General features: G+C 44.9%; 1 protein-coding gene across 12 annotated transcripts in view; it reads right to left on the reverse strand.

Annotated features, from left to right (window-relative positions):
- The window catches only part of RAPGEF2 (Rap guanine nucleotide exchange factor 2), a 552363-nt gene that overhangs the window by 24942 nt on the left and 501201 nt on the right, over nucleotides 1–26220 (reverse strand). For all 12 annotated transcript variants that reach the window (XM_063920458.1, XM_063920456.1, XM_063920451.1 and 9 more), the window contains 8 exons: nucleotides 17256–17414; nucleotides 13070–13222; nucleotides 12594–12758; nucleotides 12017–12124; nucleotides 11527–11730; nucleotides 11196–11304; nucleotides 10021–10267; nucleotides 259–416 (listed from right to left, as the gene is read on the reverse strand). In XM_063920458.1, the coding sequence (XP_063776528.1) occupies nucleotides 259–416; nucleotides 10021–10267; nucleotides 11196–11304; nucleotides 11527–11730; nucleotides 12017–12124; nucleotides 12594–12758; nucleotides 13070–13222; nucleotides 17256–17414 (1303 nt within the window). The remainder of the gene's footprint in view (nucleotides 1–258; nucleotides 417–10020; nucleotides 10268–11195; nucleotides 11305–11526; nucleotides 11731–12016; nucleotides 12125–12593; nucleotides 12759–13069; nucleotides 13223–17255; nucleotides 17415–26220) is intronic.

The following is a 26220-nucleotide window of genomic DNA, read 5'->3' on the forward strand; positions in this document are numbered from 1 at the left end:
AGTCAGATTATTTTCTATTACTAAATGATGTGGTACTTATCATTAGCAAGTTAAAAATAGCCTGAAATGTGGAAAAATAAACATAAGTATAAGAGTATAAGTTAACAGCTGTCTGAAAGAGAACTTGTGCAATCAGCAGAGTTAATGAAAACAGATCAGCATTAGCAGCTCCTTCAGAATGTCACTGCAAAGTGATAAGTGCACAAACTCAGCGGGGAAAGGTGCCAGCAACAGGATATAAGTTGAGCGACTTCTCACCTGGGGTGGTGTTAAAGTCCAAGATACGGTGATGAGACTGCAGTAAATCTGGGTTACTGGACGACAGGGTCCCACTGACAGGGAGCGTGGCCGGCATGTGCTTAGTCTGCCGCAGACCAACAATGCTGTCATCTTGAGACTGCCCGATGCCAATGTCACTGAGAACAGAAGAGAAGCGGATATTAGATTATTTGACACATCACTGTCACTGCAGCTTTATCAAAGCAAAAATCTTAATCACTTCTTGGAGTTCTGAGATAAAAAGAATTAGAGATTTCATACAATACCTATGCATAAATCATTAGGTGATATAGGCAACACTACCTGTGGCAGCCGTTAGCACTGTACATAGGCACTACAGGGGTAAATCAGGAATTACATACAGGGGTATGCAGTAATATTGTGACTGTTGACACTATAATGTCAAATTTGCTCTGAATGTCAACATTTGTGTTCACAATGCAGACATTTTCATAGTGTAGACATTATGTATTTCTATGAGTATATCACTGTCTGTGTTAGGGCAGGGTTTCGCAGCGGTTAGGGTTAAATATCTTCAACATTCTCACCATGGGCATGCATAATGCTGACATGTTAAATAAGTTGTCTTTGTGTCAAATGTTTATTTTGAGATCCAATCGACATTCACAATGTCGAAATTCTTAAAGTGGACATAGGGATTGTCTAAATCGCATACCACACATTCAGGAAGTATGTGTCTATGTTAAACAGTTCATTTTAAAGTATTAACAACAAAAACATATAAAAGGTAAGTAAAAAAAACACTATTAAGGCAGTTTGTTAAGCAATAGGATAATGGCTTCTACAACAAGACAATATACATATTGTAGGATTTGAAGCTGTGCAGTCATCTTCTGACCATGCTAACGAAAGTGATCTGGCCACATGCCCGGATCTGGTGCAATTTGGCCACCTACTGCTACGGCCAGAGCACTCAATGTCCCTGTTGTGGGCAGGGCTTGCTTATGGGGTACCTAAGAAAATGTAAGCATACTGGGAGAACCCAAGAGGTAGGGCAGAACATACCAATAAGATGACAAACAGACAAATGAAAATCTTCTTGTCATGGTGTGCCCTGATTATTCAGCCCGCTCACTATAATGTTTCAGAGTTGTCCTATTTATTATGTTTGTAATTGTATTACTAAGGTCTTCAACAGAAGTGAATACAAATCATAAGTCAATGACTAAGCTACCTGCCCCTGCACTAAATATTCAACACTCGCTGAAAGAAAAGCTCACAGAGGGTACATACTATATGCCAGTGCTTCCCCTAATCTAACTACTCATTACATATAGGTCGTGTGCCTGTGGGCGATGTAACACCCACTCACTGGGCTCTGGTAATACTTTGAACAGACAGAATAAAATGTCAGTGAACTTCAAGGAGGTGAAAGTGTTTCCACCTGAGACAAGACAATTGCTAAGGGGGATCTAAAAGTCCTGTCAAGTGTAATTTATCTCAATATCTGTTTTAATAACCACACATTAACGTCAAATAGAGGGACAATAGAGCTATATGGGATTGCTAATCTAGAAAGCACAACAGGGAAGATAGTAATCATTACACTTCATGTTCTTCCAGCAAAGGGTGCCAGAAACACAATGATGTTATTATATATCCCTGATACCTCCATGCCAGCCATACGTTATCACTGGTGGAACTACAGGTGCCTTTTCTCCTGGTACATTACATCACGCTGTAGCCAGGAGCTGCACAGTTCTGATCAAATGTTTACTCTACAATTTTGTAGCTGAAGGCATGCATAATGTGCACTTAGGGGGAACACAGGATTTCTCACTCAGAGTGTCAGGCAAGTAATTGGCATTTCCCACGGATTAATTCATTTATATAAAAATAACGTCTGTTGGTGGACACATCTTAAAGCCAGAAGCTTTTGTTGTCTAGGAATATAATGTGATTGGGCGAGGCTCAATTCCGTTCACAGGAAAAGCAATCACTAGACTCTTTGAAGACCAGGAGAAGGGCTATTGAATAGCCTCAGTAGTACAATGGACTATTTTATTACTTCAGAACACAAAGTAACAAGTACTAGTCAAAGGGTGTGTACTCTAATTATTTCTTAGCCAATGTAATAAGTAGCATTCTTTTCACTCAAACAGTTTTAAATTATATTGTTAAGTCAGGTGTCTGGTAAAACTTTAGAAATGGATTACAGAGATACACCGTCTCTATTTTCAGTTTATAAGCCACAATAACAATATGCAATTATTTGACCCAGAGTGGGTGCTATTATCATGTAGTGTTAGGGACTGCCACCTTGATGCCACCTGGCAGCTTATTCATATCTTTGCAAATATATGCAACAGAGATCTCTGTATTTCTATTTTCTAGTATTCAAATCACATTGCTGATGCTTTTCAGTGTGCTCTAAATGTCGGCCTTGACATTTCCTGTTGTAATTCCACTTGCAGATTATCTTAATACAGCTGTAGTCAAGATAAGCAAAATAACAAGCTTGGTAAAAAAACAAAACACATCTAAAACATTGCAACACAGTATTCCAAAAATCAAAAAAAAAAATAAGATTTTACTTACCGATAAATCTATTTCTCATAGTCCGTAGTGGATGCTGGGGACTCCGTCAGGATCATGGGGAATAGCGGCTCCGCAGGAGACAGGGCACAAAAGCAAGCTTTTAGGATCACATGGTGTGTACTGGCTCCTCCCCCTATGACCCTCCTCCAAGCCTCAGTTAGGTACTGTGCCCGGACGAGCGTACACAATAAGGAAGGATCTTGAATCCCGGGTAAGACTCATACCAGCCACACCAATCACACCGTACAACTTGTGATTTGAACCCAGTTAACAGTATGATAACAATGAAGTAGCCTCTAAAAAAGATGGCTCACAACAATAATAACCCGATTTTTTTGTAACAATAACTATGTACAAGTAATGCAGACAATCCGCACTTGGGATGGGCGCCCAGCATCCACTACGGACTATGAGAAATAGATTTATCGGTAAGTAAAATCTTATTTTCTCTAACGTCCTAGTGGATGCTGGGGACTCCGTCAGGACCATGGGGATTATACCAAAGCTCCCAAACGGGCGGGAGAGTGCGGATGACTCTGCAGCACCGAATGAGAGAACTCCAGGTCGTCCTCAGCCAGGGTATCAAATTTGTAGAATTTAGCAAACGTGTTTGCCCCTGACCAAGTAGCTGCTCGGCAAAGTTGTAAAGCCGAGACCCCTCGGGCAGCCGCCCAAGATGAGCCCACCTTCCTTGTGGAATGGGCATTTACAGATTTTGGCTGTGGCAGGCCTGCCACAGAATGTGCAAGCTGAATTGTACTACAAATCCAACGAGCAATAGTCTGCTTAGAAGCAGGAGCACCCAGCTTTTTGGGTGCCTACAATATAAACAGCAAGTCAGACTTTCTGACTCCAGCCATCCTGGAATTATATATATATTTTCAGGGCCCTGACAACGTCTAGCAACTTGGAGTCCTCCAAGTCCCTAGTAGCCGCAGGCACCACAATAGGTTGTTTCAGGTGAAACGCTGACACCACCTTAGGAAGAAACTGGGGACGAGTCCGCAGTTCTGCCCTGTCCGAATGGAAAATCAAATATGGGCTTTTGTAAGACAAAGCCGCCAATTTTTACAATCGCCTGGCCGAGGCCAGGGCCAACAGCATGGTCACTTTCCATGTGAGATATTTCAAATCCACAGATTTGAGTGGTTCAAACCAATATGATTTGAGGAATCCCAACACTACGTTGAGATCCCACGGTGCCACTGGAGGCACACAAGGGCTGTATATGCAATACTCCCTTGACAAACGTCTGGACTTCAGGAACTGAAGCCAATTCTTTCTGGAAGAAAATCTATAGGGCCGAAACTTGAACCTTAATGGACCCCAATTTGAGGTTCATAGACACTCCTGTTTGCAGGAAGTGCAGAAATCGACCTAGTTGAAATTTTTTTCGTGGGGCCTTCCTGGCCTCACCCACGCAACATATTTTTACCACATGTGGTGATAACGTTGTGCGGTCACCTCCTTCCTGGCTTTGACCAGGGTAGGTATGACCTCTTTCGGAATGCCTTTTCCCTTAGGATCCGGCGTTCAAACCGCCATGCCGTCAAACGCAGTCGCGGTAAGTCTTGGAACAGACAAGGTCCCTGCTGGAGCAGGTCCTTTCTTAAAGGCCGATGCCACGGTTCCTCTTGGAACAGACATGGTACTTGCTGAAAGCAAATCCCTTCTTAGCTCCCGAGGCCATTAGTCCTCTGTGAGCATCTCTTGAAGTTCCGGTTACCAAGTCCCTCTTGGCCAATCCGGAGCCACGAGTATAGTTCTTACTCCTCTATGTCTTATAATTCTCAATACCTTGGTTATGAGAAGCAGAGGAGGGAACACATACACCGACTGTTACACCCACGGTGTTACCAGGACGTCCACAGCTATCGCCTGAAGGTCTCGTGACCTGGCGCAATACCTGTCCCATTTTTTGTTCGGGCGGGACGCCATCATGTCCACCTTTGGTCTTTCCCAACGGTTCACAATCATGCGGAAAACTTCCCGATGAAGTTCCCACTCTCCCGGGTGGAGGTCGTGCCTGCTGAGGAAGTCTGCTTCCCAGTCGTCCACTCCCGGAATGAACACTGCTGACAGTGCTATCACATGATTTTCCGCCTAGCGAAAAATCCTTGCAGTTTTGCCACTGCCCTCCTGCTTCTTGTGCCGCCCTTTCTGTTTACGTGGGCGACTGCCGTGATGTTATCCCACTGGATCAATACCGGCTGACCTTGAAGCAGAGGTCTTGCTAAGCTTAGAGCATTATAAATTTGCTCTTAGCTCCAGTATATTTATGTGGAGAGAATTCTCCAGACTTGATCACACTCCTTGTGTGACTGCTCCCCAGCCTCTCAGGCTGGCCTCCGTGGTCACGAGCATCCAATCCTGAATGCCGAATCTGCGGCCCTCTAGAAGATGAGCACTCTGTAATCACCACAGGAGAGACACCCTTGTCCTTGGATATAGGGTTATCCGCTGATGCATCTGAAGATGCGATCCGGACCATTTGTCCAGCAGATCCCACTGAAGAGTTCTTGCGTGAAATCTGCCGAATGGAAGCGCTTCGTAATAAGCCACCATTTTTACCAGGACTCTTGTGCAATGATGCACTGACACTTTTCCTGGTTTTTGGAGGATCCCGATTAGCTCGGATAACTCCCTGGCTTTCTCCTCTGGGAGAAACACCTTTTCCTGGACTGTGTCCAGAATCATCCCTAGGACCAGCAGACGTGTCGTCGGAACAACTGCGGTTTTGGAATATTTAGAATCCACCCGTGCTGTCGTAGAACTACTTGAGATAGTGCTACTCCGACCTCCAACTGTTCTCTGGACCTTGTTCTTATCAGGAGGTCGTCCATTTTCTTTGAAGACGAATCCTCCTTTCGGTCATTACCTTGGTAAGGACCCGGGGTGCCTTGGACAATCCAACGGCATCGTCTTGAAACTGATAGTGACAGTTCTGTACCACGAACCTGAGGTACCCTTGGTGAGAAAAAGCAAATTTTGGGACATGGAGGTAAGCATCCCTGATGTCCCGGGACACCATATAGTCCCTTTGTTCTTTGCTATCACTGCTCTGAGTGACTCCATCTGGATTTGAACGCTTGTAAGTGTTCAAATTTTTCAGATTTAGAATAGGTCTCACCTAGCCTTCAGTACCACCATATAGTGTGGAGTAATACCCCTTTCCTTGTTGTCGGAGGGGTAATTTTATTATCACCTGCTGGGAATACAGCTTGTGAATTGTTTTCAATACTGCCTCCCTGTCGGAGGGAGACATTGGTACAGCAGACTACAGGAACCTGCGAGGGGGGAAACCTCTCGACATTCCAATCTGTACCCCTTGGATACTACTTGTAGGATCCAGGGGTCCTGTACGGTCCCAGCGTCATGCTGAGAACTTGGTAGAAGCGGTGGAGGGCTTCTGTTCCTGGGAATGGGCTGCCTGCTGCAGTCTTCTTCCCTTTCCTCTATCCCTGGGCAGATATGACTCTTATAGGGACGAAAGGACTGAGGCTGAAAAGACGGTGTCTTTTTCTGCAGAGATGTGACTTAGGGTAAAAAACGGTGGATTTTCCAGCAGTTGCCCTGGCCACCAGGTCCCATGGACCGACCCCAAATAACTCCTCCCCTTTATACGGCAATACATCTTTGTGCCGTTTGGAATCTGCATCACCTGACCACTGTCGTGTCCATAAACATCTTCTTGCAGATATGGACATCGCATTTACTCTTGATGCCAGAGTGCAAATATCCCTCTGCGCATCTCGCATATATAGAAATGCATCCTTTAAATGCTCTATAGTCAATAAAATACTGTCCCTGTCAAAGGTATCAATATTTTTAGTCAGGGAATCCGACCAAGCCACCTCACCTCTGCACATCCAGGCTGAGGCGATCGCTGGTCGCAGTATAACACCAGCATGTGTGTGTATACTTTTTAGGATATTTTTCAGCCTCCTATCAGCTGGCTCCTTAAGTACGGCCCTATCCGTAGATGGTACCGCTACTTGTTCTGATAAGCGTGTGAGCGCCTTATTCACCCTGAGGGGTGTTTCCCACCGCGCCTTAACTTCTGGCGGGAAAGGGTATACCGCCAATAATTTTCTATCGGGGGAAACCCACGCATCATCACACACTTCATTTAATTTATCTGATTCAGGAAAAACTACAGGTAGTTTTTTCACCTCACACATAATACCCTTTTTTGTGGTACTTGGAGTATCAGAAATATGTAACACCTCCTTCATTGCCCTTAACGTGTGGCCCTAAAAGAAAATACGTTTGTTTCTTCACCGTCGACACTGAAATCAGTGTCCGTGTCTGGGTCTGTGTCGACCGACTGAGGTAAATGGGCATTTTACAGCCCCTGACAGTGTTTGAGACGCCTGGACAGATACTAATTTGTTCGCCGGCCCTCTCATGTCGTCAACCGGCTTGCAGCGTGTTGACATTGTCACGTAATTTCCATAAATAAGCCATCCATTCCGGTGTCGACTCCCTAGAGAGTGACATCACCATTACAGGCAATTTGCTCCGCCTCCTCACCAATATTTTCCTCATACATGTCGACACACACGTACCGACATACAGCACACACATAGGGAATGCTCTGATAGAGGACAGGACCCACTAGCCCTTTGGGGAGACAGAGGGAGAGTTTGCCAGCACACACCAAAACGCTATAATTATCCAGGGACAACCTTTATATAAGTGTTCCTCCCTTATAGCATTTTAATATATATACATATCGCCAAATCAGTGCCCCCCCTCTCTGTTTTAACCCTGTTTCTGTAGTGCAGTGCAGGGGAGAGCATGGGAGCCTTCCCACCAGCCTTTCTGTGAGGGAAAATGGCGCTGTGTGCTGAGGAGAATAGGCCCCGCCCCCTTTTCGGCGGGCTTCTTCTCCGGAGTTTTAGATATCTGGCAGGGGTTAAATACATCCATATAGCCTCAATGGCTATATGTGATGTATTTTTCGCCATACAGGTATTATACATTGCTGCCCAGGGCGCCCCCCTCCAGCGCCCTGCACCCTCCGTGACCGCTGTGTGAAGTGTGCTGACAACAATGGCGCACAGCTGCAGTGCTGTGCGCTACCTGATGAAGACAGAGTCTTCTGCCGCCTGGTTCCGGACCTCTTCATCTTCAGCGTCTGCAAGGGGGGTCGGCGGCGCGGCTCCGGGACGAACCCCAGGGCGAGCCCTGTGTTCCGACTCCCTCTGGAGCTATGTCCAGTAGCCTAAGAATCCAATCCATCCTGCACGCAGGTGAGTTGAAAATCTCTCCCCTAAGTCCCTCGATGCAGTGAGCCTGTTGCCAGCAGGACTCACTGAAAATAAAGAACCTAAAAACTTTTTCTAAGTAACTCTTTAAGAGAGCCACCTAGATTGCACCCTTCTCGGCCGGGCACAAAAACCTAACTGAGGCTTGGAGGAGGGTCATAGGGGGAGGAGCCAGTACACACCATGTGATCCTAAAAGCTTGCTTTTGTGCCCTGTCTCCTGCGGAGCCGCTATTCCCCATGGTCCTGACGGAGTCCCCAGCATCCACTAGGACGTTAGAGAAATAAAGAAGCTAACCACAAAAACCTACATGAAATAGGGATGCAGCGTGATGTACCAAAGCATACTGTACATGCATGCAGACGGTTACTGTTAATATTAAATTGACTCCTATTCTTCAGGTGTAAATAGGCAGCTGTCATAATGACATATGGTATGCAGATTTTTATTTAGCAGACAGCAGGATGAGGAGGCGTCTGTATTCCATTATCCTATCGATCACACTCTGCTATAATGAACATAGCATTATTTATCAGTCCATAATAAAGAGAAGTGGATTGATTCAAGGCAGACCTGGTTAGGAAACTGTAGGCTTTACTATTCTTATCCACAGCACAGTGTTCACCAGCAGCAATGCATACACAGACTAGAAATATTATAACTTCTAACCATGGGGCACTGGAAACTATACTGTATGGTTGTTGCCTTACGTTCAGTCATTCACTTGCCTTGTTGCGTGTGGTGTAAACTTTGCAATTTGATACAGGAATGATGTTTTGTATATATTGCCTTCTCAGATGGCATATTTATGCTTTGGTCATATGCCACTGTTTTATCATTCTGGCTCCTTAAGCTCATCCAAATATGCAAATAATTGTATGGTGTATGCTCAGTTTTATATGTGTTATGGGGCTGGGTATGCGTTACCGCAGGATCCCGGGGGCTGAATGCGCACGGGCTGGGGGCGGGGGTTGGGGGGAGCGAGCACAACGAGCCCCTAACGGACTCGCTGTGCTCGAGACGCTGCGGGCTCAGTGGCGAGCGCTCTATGGGTGCCGTGGACACCCAGGAGTGGGAATAGTCCCTGCTAGTCGGCATGCCGACTGTCGGGATGTAGAGTGGGCCGGGATGTAACTACATCCCGTGTTTATGTGTTGTTGGTTTAAGATATACTGCAACTATGCTGTCCCTGTGCAGTGATAATTCTAGACATTGAGCAGTTAGTTATGTGTCCTATTCATTGCAATGTAAACAAACAACTGATCTAAATATACTGATAACTTGGGCAGCTCCGGGAGAATAAATAGCTTTATAAAATTTAGCATTCTGGTAGTGGGGGAAAAATAAAATAAAAAATTAACAGAAATTATACTTTAAATGGCACCATAACATGCAACACCCAACAATCAAGCATTCAGGCTGGACCAGCCAAGGGCCGTACAGTATCACATGGTTACAATTTTTAACCCAAGCAGAGAGTCTGCTAAAAGCCAGATTCACAATCCTGTACCAAATCATGAGGTCAATACAAAAAAGTCTCCACAGACAGTTGCACTGACAAGGCATCACAAACAAAGGGAGAGCTGTGAAGATCAGAAGGAACGGAGTAGGTTTTATTTCCTTAAACTACAGTATGCAAGGGATTCTTTGCAGTAGGAGGGGTAAAGATGTGGCATGCAATACTAAAGAAAGATAACTCATACCAGGGATTAGAGGTCTTTTAACCAACTGCATCTTGCAAAGTTATAGGATATATACTATGATGGAAAGCAGATTAATTCTGCCCTCTTTCAGCGTCAGATATTACTTCTATATCTCTAATGACTTGTTCCGATTAAAATAATTTACTAGATACCTAATAAGGTTTAAGGTTGAAAACAGTGACATATCAGTGTACTTAATGTACTCTTACTTGTAAGGCTTCTGAGGCAGAATACTGATCCGTGTTTTATCCAAAATTTTCTTCAACTTGTTCCGTCCTCCAACAGTATTTGCTTTGCCTTTTTTGCTTACTTTTTCAAGTCCTATAACTTGTTCAACATCAACAGCAAGGTCAGGAATAGAATAGCGACTAGCCTTTTTGATGTCACCAATTTTTGGCAAGTGTGGAGCACTATTTCTCTTCTCTTCCAACATCCTAGCTAGCAGCTCTTTAAACACTGCAGAAAAAAAAAGAGAGAGAGAGAGAGAAACACTGTTACATGGAAAAGCTGAATAAACGAAAACAAACTTATGATGGAGCCTAAGAAATATAGGACTGAACTAAATGGGAATTGATACAGATGATGGTTTGGCTACCCCCACAAAGAGGCCAGTGAGAATCTGAGCCAATTTTATGGGTCGTTGGGTCGACATGGGCATTAGGTCGACATGGAAATTAGGTCAACATGTGCTAGGTCGACAGGTGAAAAGGTCAACATGAGTTTTTGAACTTTTTTTTAGTGTCGTTTACTTCGTAAAGTGACGGGGAACCCCAATTAGTGCACCGTGTCCCCTCGCATGGCTCACCATTCTTCAGGCAAAATTACCGTTCCAATCGTAGTAAAAAAAAAATAAAAAAAAAAAAAAATGAAAAACTCATGTCGACCTTTTGACCTGTCGACATAGTACACGTCGACCTATTGACCATGTCGACCTAATGACTGTCGACCTAAGCGGTGTCGACCTAACGATAGTATCCCGTCTGTAGCATAATAATTAAATAATTCCCGATTTTCATAAGTTAAAGGGAGTCTGTCATGAAATCACTAACTCCAGATATTTTTTAGATTTTAGAAAATGAATGTAAGCCTCTTGGGATTGTTCTGATGAATATATTCTGGGGGCTAAGGGTGGATGCTTCTAGAGCCTCAATGAAGATCTTTGGGATAAAAATTGTCAATATATTAACTACTAACAATTATGGCAAAGGCAGTCATCAGACTGTATATGGATGCCTTGAGTCTATTGTACAGTTAAAAAATAAAGTACACTATCCATCAGAATGTTATGTCCACCTGTGGACAAATATTACAATATAATTTTTGAAGGGGAGAAAACAGGAGCATGCAACCCTCCATGGAGGCTATATGAAATTAATCATCTTACCAAACAAATTGGTTTTCACAGTGATAGACAAGTGAGTATTGTTCTTGAAGATTTCCATAGCCTTCGTTAGCTGAATGTTTTCAAAGTTCTGACCATTCACCTCCAATATCTACAAGTAAAGGGCAAGTAACTCAACATGATTAATAATCCAAGCAATGACATTTACCTTCCTGAGAAAGAATGGTTCGGGGCTGTCTTTTTTCCCTTTAATGTACAGAATTGCAGAGGTAATAGACTTAATTGACATGAATTATTGAGCTGTTTTTTTCTTCCCTTTCTTCCCCAGCAGCACATAGCACAGATTTCATAGGGAGAAGGGGGACTACCATACCTGATCCCCTCTCTTTAAGCCGGCCTCCACTGCTTTGCTTCCAGGATCCACGCTGTCAACAAAGATGCCAAATCCCTTGTCCAACCCCCCCAGCAATGTGAAAGGCAAAGTAGCTTCTCGAGATGGCTTTGTTAGGGTGATCAGTCTTCTTTTCGCCTTGGCAGCACATGCAATATTTAACAGTCTCAGGTGTCCACCCATTTTCTGAAAGCACAAAATGACAATAATGTATGTTTACTTAAATATTCAAAATATACATTTAATTGTTATGCATGCTGCTCCTACTTTTCAGAAACACCAAACAGGTTTTCTCCTTTGCAATAAAAATACTGGAACAATGGCACACATTCTAACACCCTTTTTTGGTTTCTTTAAACCAGCGCTCACAAAAAATGAGCAAAATGCATTTACAATCACATCACCCATCTACACCATATGTGGACCTTTTTGTTAATCCTAACGCATAATTTTATATAAAGATAATTTTTACCTCTCGTTCCAAGTTGTTTTCAAATTCCTCTAAAAAACGGGTCATGGCCGGGTCACCTTCAAAGTCATTAAAGTGGTTGTTCACCCACAGCAACACTACTCGAGTCACCTGGAAGTTAAAAGGACAGGATGTAAGAGATCCCTGGCATTTCTCTGGGCTGGGATTGTGTGTACTGCCAAATGATGTGTTATTTCACTATACGTTCTTTACTAAACCAACCCTAAAGATTTTAGACATCAGAACAATTACATGACATACTGTATGAGGATGTCCAGAGTGAAAATGAAATACACTATAGTGAAATAAAAAAATGGTCCAAGATGACCCAGCATGTCCTGGTGGCCAGTCACCTATTGTGAATTATAGATCCACGAAAACTGGAAAGTCACAGGCTGCCCAAGTCTGTGGTAACGCCACTGGTACATAATAAAATACACTGCACCCACAAGAAGTTGTTATAGAATAGGCTAAGATTAGTGTACAAATTCTTGAAAAGTACCAAGAGCAGAAAAAGAGAAGGCTGCGTGTGGCCACCACACCAGACCGCTCTGCAGTTTTACTATCCTTATTTCCTAACCTTGTCCCTGAGGCTGGGGTCATTAAACCACTCCAGTAGCTTCTTCCCAACTTCCATAGGACTTGACAAAAAAGTTCTGTAGTTCAGGAGGAAATCTTCTATAAACGTAGGGTCAACTACAGAATGTTCTTCTACTAGATGCATTGTGAGACGTTCCGCAGTTCCCTATGGAGAACAATGCCAATAATTAAAATTAGGAAACATATGAACCCCAACCTATCTAGCTTTAGCACCAGTAACTGAGATACAAATTCAATACTAGCTCCAATACCTGCAAGGAAAGCCATGCAGGATGTACGTATATTACCGCTTCTGAGTAACCTGCTAACAGATACAGTAGCTATCAGGAAAAAAGCAATGCATGGAGGGGGAGACTTGTAATTGAAAACATTAAAGAGCAACATATTTAAAAATTACATTTCATTTGTGATTCAGGTTATGAAAAAAAACCTCTAATCTTGCTCCTTCTGAGTTACCTTGATGACAATGTGACCTTTCCTGGTGCCAGTGCGATCTAGCTCTCTGTGCTCTTTCACCATCACTATTTCCCCTTCCTCCTCCACCTTCTGCATGTTCTTCTCCACCTGGTTCAGGATGCGGCAATAATCTTGCTGTGCTATGCAAACGAACTGGGGAAAGATGAAAATAAGTATTTCCACTTACTACCGATGGAAGCAACACTGTTGTCATAAATGACCCCCTTTTCATATTTCTATGTTTGTTTTCAAGATGCTTCCATGATCCATACATATAGTCCGGTATATTCAAATAGCCCATATTCACTAGTGCAACAAAATAAAGGTTGCCCCATTCATATGCAGCAGAAACACATGTATATGTGATTCCTCTAGAATGTAAGCTCTCATGAGCAGGACCCTCTGCCCACATGTGCTTTTCCATCTCTGACTTAACCTATCTTCTTTTCAATACTCCCTTCGACAGCATCAAATCCATTGGTTTTCTGCTGCCTTGATACTTATTTCAGTGTCGCCTGCTGATGTAGCTATTTTATATACCCTGTACTTGTCCTCTATTGTCTTGAATTGTAAGTCACTGTTTTCTTATTTTGCTTATTTTTTTATGTACTCTGTAATCGACGCTGCGGATCCCATATGGCGCCATATAAATACAGTATACCAATAATAGTAGTAATGTATATGAAATAATGCAGCCAATACTGGTAGAATTACATCAATAAGTTCTGCGACAAAATTAAAGCACGAGGGAACAGGTCACACAGGCAGTAATAAAAGTACATGGCACATGGTGAATGTGCGAAAATAAAGCAAAAGATTATATACTGTTGGTCACGTCCCAGATGTTTGTACCAATAAGGCTCATGTGGCTAGCACTTGTAGGGGGTGATGTATCAAATCTTGGGGAGAGATAAAGGGGTATATTCAACTAAGGTCGAAACTGGCGTCTTGTCGAAAAGATGTCAGTTTTCGACTTTTTCATGTCGGAAGGGGTTCCGACCTAACCAGTCCCCAGCATTTATATTCATCAAGTCTGGGAATTTGACTTGTCGAATAGTACGTGAATTGGCGGTATAGCTGCCGATTTACGTGCTGCTGAGGGAAGCGGGGCCAAATTTCACAGGTTTTGCCCCATTTCCGACCATCTCAGTTTGACTTAAAAAAAAGTCAAACTGAGATGAGGGACCTGAGAGGATGAGAGCCGCAGGCAGAGGGGGACAGCAGCGCAACAGCACAGTGCTGCAGGAGGGTGTGTCAGACGCCGCTCACGGCTCCAGCAAGTGAGGTCCGGCTTGCTGGAGCCGGGTGGATGCTGCCGTGAGGTCTGGCGGCTGTGCCACATCCTCCAGCAGCGCTGCTGTCCCCCGTCTGTCCGCAGCTGTCCCCCGTCTGCCGGCGGCTCTCCCCCCTTTCCGGTCCCTCATCTCAATTCGACTTTTTTAAAGTCAAATTAAGATGAGTATTGAATAGCCCTTGTCGGATCCATTCCGACAAATGCATGTCGGAATGGATCCGACCCTAATTGAATATACCCCAAAGTGAAGAGGGATAAAGTACCAACTGTTCCTGTCATTTTACAGGCTGTGTTTAAAAAATTAATGTTAGAAGCTGATTGGTTGGTACTTTTATTCTCCAAGCTTTCAGAAATCTCCCCCCAGTAAGAGAAAAGGATTGATAGACTACTATGGGTATATTAACTAAAGTAATTTTTTTTGTTTTTAATCAATGAAATCGATGTTGTGTTTCAGGGCTAAAACATCCATTTACGAACATTTAAAAAGCGAACTACAGGTCCCAACATGGTCTAGCTGCCAATGCAAGCTGACATATGAACCACAGATGCAAGCTTGCCCTTGTACCTGTAGTTCAGCGTCTCCTGCATGCTATAGCACTTTTCTTTAGCAATCCACTACCATAAGAAGAGTAATTGCTCATTTGCATTGACAGACTATCGGGCATATTTATTAAACCAATTTTGCAGGAAATCCCCCAAGTTTTCGGGTGACATCTGCAAAATGTAAATAGCCGCTTGATATACAGTACTATATTATATAGCATATTGCAGCGCAATTTACACAGGATATATATTGAAGAAATCCGTTGTGTTTCCAGTTTAATGTGAGATTTACCAAGCGCTGGAATGCGATTACGGATTGTAGCCAACAGGTCATATATCACATAATTTCTTCTTCCAGATCCCTCCCAGGTATTAGCCACTCGCGCAACGAACAGCAGCGATCATTAATTCAAAAGGATTACTCTTTTGATGTTTTTTTGTTGCATGTGGTAGCAAACGATTGTCATTTGCTCCCACACATTGCCTGTTTATCATTCCGATGTATGGCCAGCTTAAGTAAATATTTGCGCTCTCTTTAAAGCAAATAAAATTGCTAATTAGACGCATTTTAATAGAAAAGGCACATGTAAAGACGATTGGCGCTACAGAGTCACACCACGGCACAGTGTGGTTAGAAGGGCTGTTTAACGTGCAGGGAGGCTAGATGTAAGTGCACATATCTGTGTTGCACCTGGGTTCTGCCCAAAACATTAAGAACCTCTGGTGAAACTGGCTTATAACTTATCTTTCCTAAATTAAGTATTGCACTTTAACTGTATTCATCAAACCAAATCCAGTTGCAGGCATGTGGTACTTAAGGTACAATGATGGCGTTCAACGTATTGTGCAACTTACTGTAGGTGCAGTTTACTAAATAATAGAATATAATTATAAGGTAATTAATAAACCTAGTCTCAATTTCATATTATAACTACAGTAGCACAGAAGTTATGACATTATGACGACTACTGTACTTTCCCCCTCCAAAAGGTATAGGCACCAAGAAATATATGACAAGAAACCTACCACAGATATGATTTACTCTAAATTTCTCCTTTATCATGAAGTTCTGGGAATTCACAATTAACAAATGCTGGTGTTGATATTTGGCCTTAATTTCTGACAGAAAATAAGAACGGCCCATCTATAAGCATATACAAGATCATGTCTAGTGTATAGATAGACTGCTATGCATAACTGTCTGGGAGGTAAATTTATAATTAAGTATGAACTATGTACCACTACCACCCCCACTACAGAACTTCAATGTAAACTACTCAATACTTCATACCTTTATACACCTAACTGGTAACATTCATACCAGCAAAAATCCTACTTAGAAGCCATTTGCTCAAACCAAGTGCTCCCTGGAATTTATCATCTGAGCACTTGTTTTGAGAATTCTGAAAATGCTGAAATAGCAGATCATTAAACACATAAAGGATGTGTTATAAACACTGATGTTCAGTTATGAACTGCTGTAACCCACAGAAGTTAGATTCCAGGGAGGATGGAGAGTGTCAGATGGGATGAGTCTACTTTCCTTGCATGTAAGTGTAGTTATATGCTACATGTACAGTAGCTCTAGGCTCACAGATTTTCAGTTGCAGGCTGCATAAAACAATCTGAGCCTGGAAGTGAGGGTGGGGTGAAGGGGGAGTCCGCATTTGGGTGCGCGCGAGATTAAGTTCCACTTCAATGGCAACATGTCTCCCCTGTGGCTAATTTCATCTATCCCCAACTGTCTTTAACTAGTACAAATGGAACGTCCAGTTGTTATGTGTTACCTTTGTTCAAAGGAATGCTGCAAGTTTTCTATAAAATGATACAAACCCAATTTTCATTAATTAATTACCTGTTGGGGACATGTACGATTTACCGGCGGACGGGATGCCGGCTGTCAAGATCCCGATAGCGGGATCCTGTCCGCCAGAATGCCGGCGGCAGGACACCCACAGAAGGAGAATAGCCTGTTTTGCCGGTATTCCGGCAGCATTTCACCGCATGACGGGATTCCGGCATCGGTATTGTGACCGCCGATATTTTAACCGCTTCTCACCTGTTGGCATACTACTCCGTGATTAATAGATTGCAAAAATTTTCAACACACACCTTACAGCTTTTAGAATGCACAAGAACAGTGTTTTGTCTATTGTACAGATTAAACAGTTCTTGCTGTTCACCACCCATATGTGTGAGCCCTACCAGTAAGGTATGACACTTTGTAAATAAGAAGAATAAACTGCACTAATAAGCAGGACTTTGCTTGAGATATTCCTGACATGAAGGGCCCTGCTGTCGGATGAAATCACTGTGCTGGCAGTCTGGCTCCACTCTTTACCTACATACCTGGCAATCATCCACTTTGGTTCTCATCACTCCCTTCATGTACTCCTTATCCATGGTTGGAGAGACGCCAAAGCTGTTTCCCATGCAAAGTATTTCTGTTCTGCCATCAGGGTATGTCACTTCCACTGAGCCATTTAAAATGACTGACCAGGAATCGAGCTACAGGGCAAGAAAAAGAGAAAATTAGATTACAATCACAGTGGAAATAATTAAAAGAGAATTGTCCCTACACAGAAAACCTGAGGAGGGAAAACGCTTCTAGTATAAACTGCAGAAATGACATATGTGATACAATTGCAGCAAATGTAAAGGCACATTTTTGTGGAAAGGAAGACCGTGCACACATTATGAACCAAGTGAAATAAAGCATACTTGTCTACATTTGAAAACTAGTTTCAGGAAGATTACAGTCAGCATTAGACAGTGCGGCGAGCAGTTGAGGGACCGTGACATGCTCTGCCCAAAGGGCGTGTCTAACTCCATCTGTAGGTGTATCTATTGGCACTCAGGGGTTTGTCCTGCAGTGGCGGGTAAAAACTATAGTACAGGCCTGGCCAAGCTGTGGCTCTCCAGATGTTGTGAAACTACACATCCCAGCATGCCTTGCCACAGTTTTAGCATTCCCTAATAGCAAAACTGTGGCAAAGCATGATGGGACTTTTAGTTTTACAACAGCTGGAGAGCCACAGGTTGGCCAGACCTGCTATAGTACTAAAATAAAGACATGGCTGGTGCCACTTGACAGATCTGTTGGCATACCTTCCAACATAACCCTCTCCAGGACTGACACAATGCTCTGCTTCTGGACTTTTCTCTTAATTTATGATTGTCAGCACCTGTTTTGAACAGGTTAATGGGCAAAAAAAGGTGTTTCGGCACAGGTGACTGCAATCATAAAGTAAGAGGGAAGTTCAGGAGCAGAGTATTCTGTCCCTCCTGGAGAGGGTCATGTTGGGAGGTATGTGTTGGGGCTGGAGAATCCATGGGTTTTAATTAACTTTCCTGGAGCAGCGTTAGACTCCATCCTGTGGGAGTTGTACCCACTATACCTACACAGTTCCCATCATACACCTTCCACAATCTTACAGTGTCCACAATGCACCCCTCAAACCCAGACAGTGCACAGCATAACCTCCCCCCCCCCCATACCCATAGTGACGAGCATACATACACAACAGAACAGTAATACCCATCGATAAACATAGTAACATAGTCCGTGAGGTTGAAAAAATAAGAATTTACTTACCGATAATTCTATTTCTCATAGTCCGTAGTGGATGCTGGGGACTCCGAAAGGACCATGGGGAATAGCGGCTCCGCAAGAGACTGGGCACAAAAGTAAAAGCTTTAGGACTACCTGGTGTGCACTGGCTCCTCCCCCTATGACCCTCCTCCAAGCCTCAGTTAGGATACTGTGCCCGGACGAGCGTACACAATAAGGAAGGATTTTGAATCCCGGGTAAGACTCTTACCAGCCACACCAATCACACCGTACAACTTGTGATCTGAACCCAGTTAACAGCATGATAACAGAAGGAGCCTCTGAAAAGATGGCTCACAACAACAATAACCCGATTTTTGTAACAATAACTATGTACAAGTAATGCAGACAATCCGCACTTGGGATGGGCGCCCAGCATCCACTACGGACTATGAGAAATAGAATTATCGGTAAGTAAATTCTTATTTTCTCTAACGTCCTAGTGGATGCTGGGGACTCCGAAAGGACCATGGGGATTATACCAAAGCTCCCAAACGGGCGGGAGAGTGCGGATGACTCTGCAGCACCGAATGAGAGAACTCCAGGTCCTCCTCAGCCAGGGTATCAAATTTGAAGAATTTAGCAAACGTGTTTGCCCCTGACCAAGTAGCAGCTCGGCAAAGTTGTAAAGCCGAGACCCCTCGGGCAGCCGCCCAAGATGAGCCCACTTTCCGTGTGGAATGGGCTTTTACAGATTTTGGCTGTGGCAGGCCTGCCACAGAATGTGCAAGCTGAATTGTACTACAAATCCAACGAGCAATCGTCTGCTTAGAAGCAGGAGCACCCAGCTTGTTGGGTGCATACAGGATAAACAGCGAGTCAGATTTTCTGACTCCAGCCGTCCTGGAAACATATATTTTCAGGGCCCTGACTACGTCCAGGAACTTGGAATCCTCCAAGTCCCTAGTAGCCGCAGGCACCACAATAGGCTGGTTTAAGTGAAATGCTGAAACCACCTTAGGGAGAAATTGAGGACGAGTCCTCAATTCTGCCCTGTCCGTATGAAAAATTAGGTAAGGGCTTTTATAGGATAAAGCCGCCAATACTGAAACACGCCTGGCTGAAGCCAGGGCTAACAGCATTACCACTTTCCATGTGAGATATTTTAAGTCCACAGTGGTGAGTGGTTCAAACCAATGTGATTTTAGGAATCCCAAAACTACATTGAGATCCCAAGGTGCCACTGGAGGCACAAAAGGAGGCTGTATATGCAGTACTCCCTTGACAAACGTCTGAACTTCAGGAACAGAAGCCAGTTCTTTTTGGAAGAATATTGACAGGGCCGAAATTTGAACCTTAATGGACCCTAATTTGAGGCCCATAGACAGTCCTGTTTGCAGGAAATGCAGGAAACGACCCAGTTGAAATTCCTCTGTGGGGGCCTTTCTGGCCTCGCACCACGCAACATATTTACGCCAAATACGGTGATAATGTTGTACGGTTACATCCTTCCTGGCTTTGATCAGGGTAGGGATGACTTCATCCGGAATGCCTTTTTCCTTCAGGATCCGGCGTTCAACCGCCATGCCGTCAAACGCAGCCGCGGTAAGTCTTGGAACAGACATGGTCCCTGCTGGAGCAGGTCCTTTCTTAGAGGTAGAGGCCACGGGTCTTCCGTGAGCATCTCTTGAATTTCCGGGTACCAAGTCCTTCTTGGCCAATCCGGAGCCACGAGTATAGTCTTTACTCCTCTCCTTATGATTCTCAGTACTTTTGGTATGAGAGGAAGAGGAGGGAACACATACACTGACTGGTACACCCACGGTGTTACCAGAGCGTTCACAGCTATTGCCTGAGGGTCCCTTGACCTGGCGCAATATCTGTCCAGTTTTTTGTTGAGGCGGGACGCCATCATGTCCACCTTTGGTTTTTCCCAACGGTTCACAATCATGTGGAAGACTTCTGGGTGAAGTCCCCACTCCCCCGGGTGAAGATCGTGTCTGCTGAGGAAGTCTGCTTCCCAGTTGTCCACTCCCGGAATGAACACTGCTGACAGTGCTATCACATGATTTTCCGCCCAGCGAAGAATCCTTGCCACTGCCGTCATTGCCCTCCTGCTTCTTGTGCCGCCCTGTCTGTTTACGTGGGCGACTGCCGTGATGTTGTCCGACTGGATCAACACCGGCTGACCCTGAAGCAGAGGTCTTGCCTGACTTAGGGCATTGTAAATGGCCCTGAGTTCCAGAATATTTATGTGAAGTGACGTTTCCATGCTTGACCACAAGCCCTGGAAATTTCTTCCCTGTGTGACTGCTCCCCAGCCCCTCAGGCTGGCATCCGTGGTCACCAGGACCCAATCATGAATGCCGAATCTGCGGCCCTCTAGGAGTTGAGCACTCTGTAACCACCACAGGAGAGACACCCTTGTCCTAGGAGACAGTGTTATCCGCTGATGCATTTGAAGATGCGATCCGGACCATTTGTCCAGCAGATCCCACGGAAAAGTTCTTGCGTGGAATCTGCCGAATGGAATCGCTTCGTAAGAAGCCACCATCTTTCCCAGGACCCTTGTGCATTGATGTACTGACACTTGGCGTGGTCTTAGGAGGTTCCTGACTAGGTCGGATATCTCCCTGGCTTTCTCTTCCGGGAGAAACACCTTTTTCTGTACTGTGTCCAGAATCATTCCTAGGAACAGCAGACGTGTCGTCGGAATCAGCTGCGATTTTGGAATATTTAGAATCCATCCGTGCTGTCGTAGTACTACTTGAGATAGTGCTACTCCGACCTCTAACTGTTCTCTGGACCTTGCCCTTATCAGGAGATCGTCCAAGTAAGGGATAATTAAGACGCCTTTTCTTCGAAGAAGAATCATCATTTCGGCCATTACCTTGGTAAAGACCCGGGGTGCCGTGGACAATCCAAACGGCAGCGTCTGAAACTGATAGTGACAGTTCTGTACCACAAACCTGAGGTACCCTTGGTGAGAAGGGCAAATTGGGACATGGAGGTAAGCATCCTTGATGTCCAGAGACACCATATAGTCCCCTTCTTCCAGGTTCGCTATCACTGCTCTGAGTGACTCCATCTTGAACTTGAACCTTTTTATGTAAGTGTTCAAGGATTTCAGATTTAAAATGGGTCTCACCGAGCCGTCCGGCTTCGGTACCACAAACAGCGTGGAATAATACCCCTTTCCCTGTTGTAGGAGGGGTACCTTGATTATCACTTGCTGGGAATACAGCTTGTGAATGGCTTCCAAAACCGCCTCCCTGTCGGGGGGAGACGTTGGTAAAGCAGACTTCAGGAACCGGCGAGGGGGAGACGTCTCGAATTCCAATTTGTACCCCTGAGATACTACCTGCAGGATCCAGGGGTCCACTTGCGAGTGAGCCCACTGCGCGCTGAAATTCTTGAGACGGGCCCCCACCGTGCCTGAGTCCGCTTGTAAGGCCCCAGCGTCATGCTGAGGACTTGGCAGAAGCGGGGGAGGGCTTCTGTTCGTGGGAAGAGGCTGTCTGCTGCAGTCTTTTTCCCCTTCCTCTGCCCCGGGGCAGATATGAGTGGCCTTTTGCCCGCTTGCCCTTATGGGGACGAAAGGACTGAGCCTGAAAAGACGGTATCTTTTTCTGCTGTGAGGTGACTTGGGGTAAAAAGGTGGATTTTCCAGCCGTTGCCACCAGGTCCGATAGACCGACCCCAAATAACTCCTCCCCTTTATACGGCAATACTTCCATATGCCGTTTGGAATCCGCATCACCTGACCACTGTCGCATCCATAACCCTCTTCTGGCAGAAATGGACATCGCACTTACTCTTGATGCCAGAGTGCAAATATCCCTCTGTGCATCACGCATATATAGAAATGCATCCTTTAAATGCTCTATAGTCAATAATATATTGTCCCTGTCCAGGGTATCAATATTTTCAGTCAGGGAATCCGACCAAGCCACCCCAGCACTGCACATCCAGGCTGAGGCGATTGCTGGTCGCAGTATAATACCAGTATGTGTGTATATACTTTTTAGGATATTTTCCAGCTTCCTATCAGCTGGTTCCTTGAGGGCGGCCGTATCAGGAGACGGTAACGCCACTTGTTTTGATAAGCGTGTGAGCGCCTTATCCACTCTAGGGGGTGTTTCCCAACGCGCCCTAACCTCTGGCGGGAAAGGGTATAATGCCAATAATTTTTTAGAAATTAGCAGTTTTTTATCGGGGGAAACCCACGCTTCATCACACACCTCATTTAATTCATCTGATTCAGGAAAAACTACGGGTAGTTTTTTCACACCCCACATAATACCCTTTTTTGTGGTACTTGTAGTATCAGAAATGTTCAAAACCTCCTTTATTGCCGTGATCATGTAACGTGTGGCCCTACTGGAAAATACGTTTCCTCACCGTCGACACTGGAGTCAGTGTCCGTGTCAGTGTCTGTATCGACCTGAGGTAACGGGCGCTTTAGAGCCCCTGACGGTGTTTGAGACGCCTGTACAGGTATTAACTGATTTGCCGGCTGTCTCATGTCGTCAACAGTCTTTTGTAAAGTGCTGACACTATCACGTAATTCTTTCCATAAGACCATCCAGTCAGGTGTCGACTCCCTAGGGGGTGACATCACTAACACAGGCAATTGCTCCGCCTCCACACCATTTTCCTCCTCATACATGTCGACACAACGTACCGACACACAGCACACACACAGGGAATGCTCTGATAGAGGACAGGACCCCACTAGCCCGTTGGGGAGACAGAGGGAGAGTTTGCCAGCACACACCAGAGCGCTATATATATACAGGGATAACCTTATATAAGTGTTTTTCCCTAATATAGCTGCTGTATATATTTATATGCCAATTTAGTGCCCCCCCTCTCTTGTTTTACCCTGTTTCTGTAGTGCAGGACTGCAGGGGAGAGTCAGGGAGCCTTCCTCCAACGGAGCTGTGAGGAAAAAATGGCGCCAGTGTGCGGAGGAGATAGGCTCCGCCCCTTTTTCGGCGGCCTTTCTCCCGCTTTTATATGTAAAAATAGGCAGGGGTTAAATACATCCATATAGCCCAGGAGCTATATGTGATGTATTTTTTGCCAAAAAAGGTGTTTTTATTGCGTCTCAGGGCGCCCCCCCCCCCCAGCGCCCTGCACCCTCAGTGGCCGGAGTGTGAAGTGTGCTGAGAGCAATGGCGCACAGCTGCGGTGCTGTGCGCTACCTTAGTGAAGACAGGACGTCTTCTGCCGCCGATTTTCCGGACCTCTTCAGTCTTCTGGCTCTGTAAGGGGGACGGCGGCGCGGCTCCGGGACCCATCCATGGCTGGGCCTGTGATCGTCCCTCTGGAGCTAATGTCCAGTAGCCTAAGAAGCCCAATCCACTCTGCACGCAGGGGAGTTCGCTTCTTCTCCCCTTAGTCCCTCGATGCAGTGAGCCTGTTGCCAGCAGGTCTCACTGAAAATAAAAAAACCTATTTAAACTTTTACTCTAAGCAGCTCAGGAAAGCCACCTAGATTGCACCCTTCTCGTTCGGGCACAAAATCTTAACTGAGGCTTGGAGGAGGGTCATAGGGGGAGGAGCCAGTGCACACCAGGTAGTCCTAAAGCTTTTACTTTTGTGCCCAGTCTCCTGCGGAGCCGCTATTCCCCATGGTCCTTTCGGAGTCCCCAGCATCCACTAGGACGTTAGAGAAAAGACTAGTAGTCCATCGAGTTCAACCTGAATTATATTGCATTCACTAATCTATTTAGGTTAAAGGCTATATCCTTGTATATCTTTTTCCGTTAGAAATTTGTCTAACCCATTTTTAAACGCATTGACTGAGTCCGCCATTGCAACCTTCTCTGGCAGTGTATTCCATATTCATATTGCTCTTACAGTGATGAATCCCTTCCTGCGCGGAGTACGAAAATTCTCCTCAAGCCTTAGTGGGTGTCCGCGCGATTTATGTAGAGGTCTCTTAGTAAACAACTCACATGATGGCTCCGCATATTGCCCCTTTATATATTTGTAAATAGTAATCATATCTCCTCTTAAAGCCCATATACACTTGCCTATAAAATGAGCGACGTCGCTAATTTACCCCCGTCCTGAGCAACATTGCTCATTTCATCGGCAAGTCTGTATGCCGCCAGCGATGAACAGTGCGAGGCCCCGTGGGTTGGCAACGATCGTCGCTGTCGGCAGTGCATGCAAGCTTGACCTGGACTGTCGTCCAGGAGCTGCATGCAGGGCTGGCGGCTGCGTGACATTACTGAGCGATATGAGCGGTCATCTCGCTCAGTGTGTACGGGGGGCCGCCGACTGCCCTGCGTGGAAGGTCACAGAGCGACATCGTCAAGTGTGTATAGGCCGTTAGTCATCTCATTTCTAGTGTAAACATATCTAACCTAGAAAGCCTCTCCTCATAGACAAGTGTCTCCAACCCCTTAATCAATTTGGTAGCTCGCCTCTGAACCTTTTCAAGTTCTATGTTTATGTTTCTTTTAGAGTGTGGTGCCCAGAACAGTATACAATGCTCAAGATGCGGCCGTACCAATGATTTATACAGTGGCAGGATTACACTCATCTCTTGTCTCAATTCCCCTTTTAAAAATGCTAACACCTCATTAGCCTTTGTTGCTATACTTTGACATTGTGTGTTGCTGCTAAATCTACTATCAATGAGCACCCCCAAATCCTTTTCTAATACAGATTTCCCTTCCCCCCCCCCCCCTATTTAATTGGTAGGTTGCCTGTTTATTCTTAGTCGCAAAGTGCATAACTTTACATTTTTCTACATTAAACCTCATACACCATTTCATTGTCCAAACTTCCAGTTTAAATAAATCACTCTGAAGAGACTCCACATACACATCATCACATCACTGAAAAGAGTATAACCCTCCAAGTTAGCTACCCAATTGTGGGAATCATCCCACTATGTCTCCGTGATACCTATAATATCATATTGTTCCTTCATTACAAGCATTCCTAATTCCCCCATTTTGCCCGAAAGGCTTCTTGCATTTGTAAGCATACATTTTAGGTTAGTGATACCCTTATCTATTTGTCTATTCATAACCAGACAAGCAGCAGAGAGCAGGGATACCTGGAGGCAAGGGTAATTACCGTCCTCACTGCCATATTACCGGAGTCCTATAATACCAAGCACCTCTCTCTGTCATATGCTCTTCCCCTGGTGGCCGCCAGCAGCAGCTGCATCTAAGTTTTGTATAGCTGAAACCCGTGTAAGCCTGGCCACACAGCATTGCAGCAGGGGATTTCAGGGGGTTTAAATAAGAATTTACTTACCGATAATTCTATTTCTCGGAGTCCGTAGTGGATGCTGGGGTTCCTGAAAGGACCATGGGGAATAGCGGCTCCGCAGGAGACAGGGCACAAAAAGTAAAGCTTTTCCAGATCAGGTGGTGTGCACTGGCTCCTCCCCCTATGACCCTCCTCCAGACTCCAGTTAGGTACTGTGCCCGGACGAGCGTACACAATAAGGGAGGATTTTGAATCCAGGGTAAGACTCATACCAGCCACACCAATCACACCGTACAACTTGTGATCTAAACCCAGTTAACAGTATGATAACAGAAGAGCCTCTGAAAGATGGCTCCCTAAACAATAACCCGAATTAGTTAACAATAACTATGTACAAGTATTGCAGATAATCCGCACTTGGGATGGGCGCCCAGCATCAACTACGGACTCCGAGAAATAGAATTATCGGTAAGTAAATTCTTATTTTCTCTATCGTCCTAGTGGATGCTGGGGTTCCTGAAAGGACCA

This window comes from Pseudophryne corroboree, chromosome 1, assembly GCF_028390025.1.
Source record: "Pseudophryne corroboree isolate aPseCor3 chromosome 1, aPseCor3.hap2, whole genome shotgun sequence".
Classification (NCBI taxonomy): Eukaryota; Metazoa; Chordata; class Amphibia; order Anura; family Myobatrachidae; genus Pseudophryne; species Pseudophryne corroboree.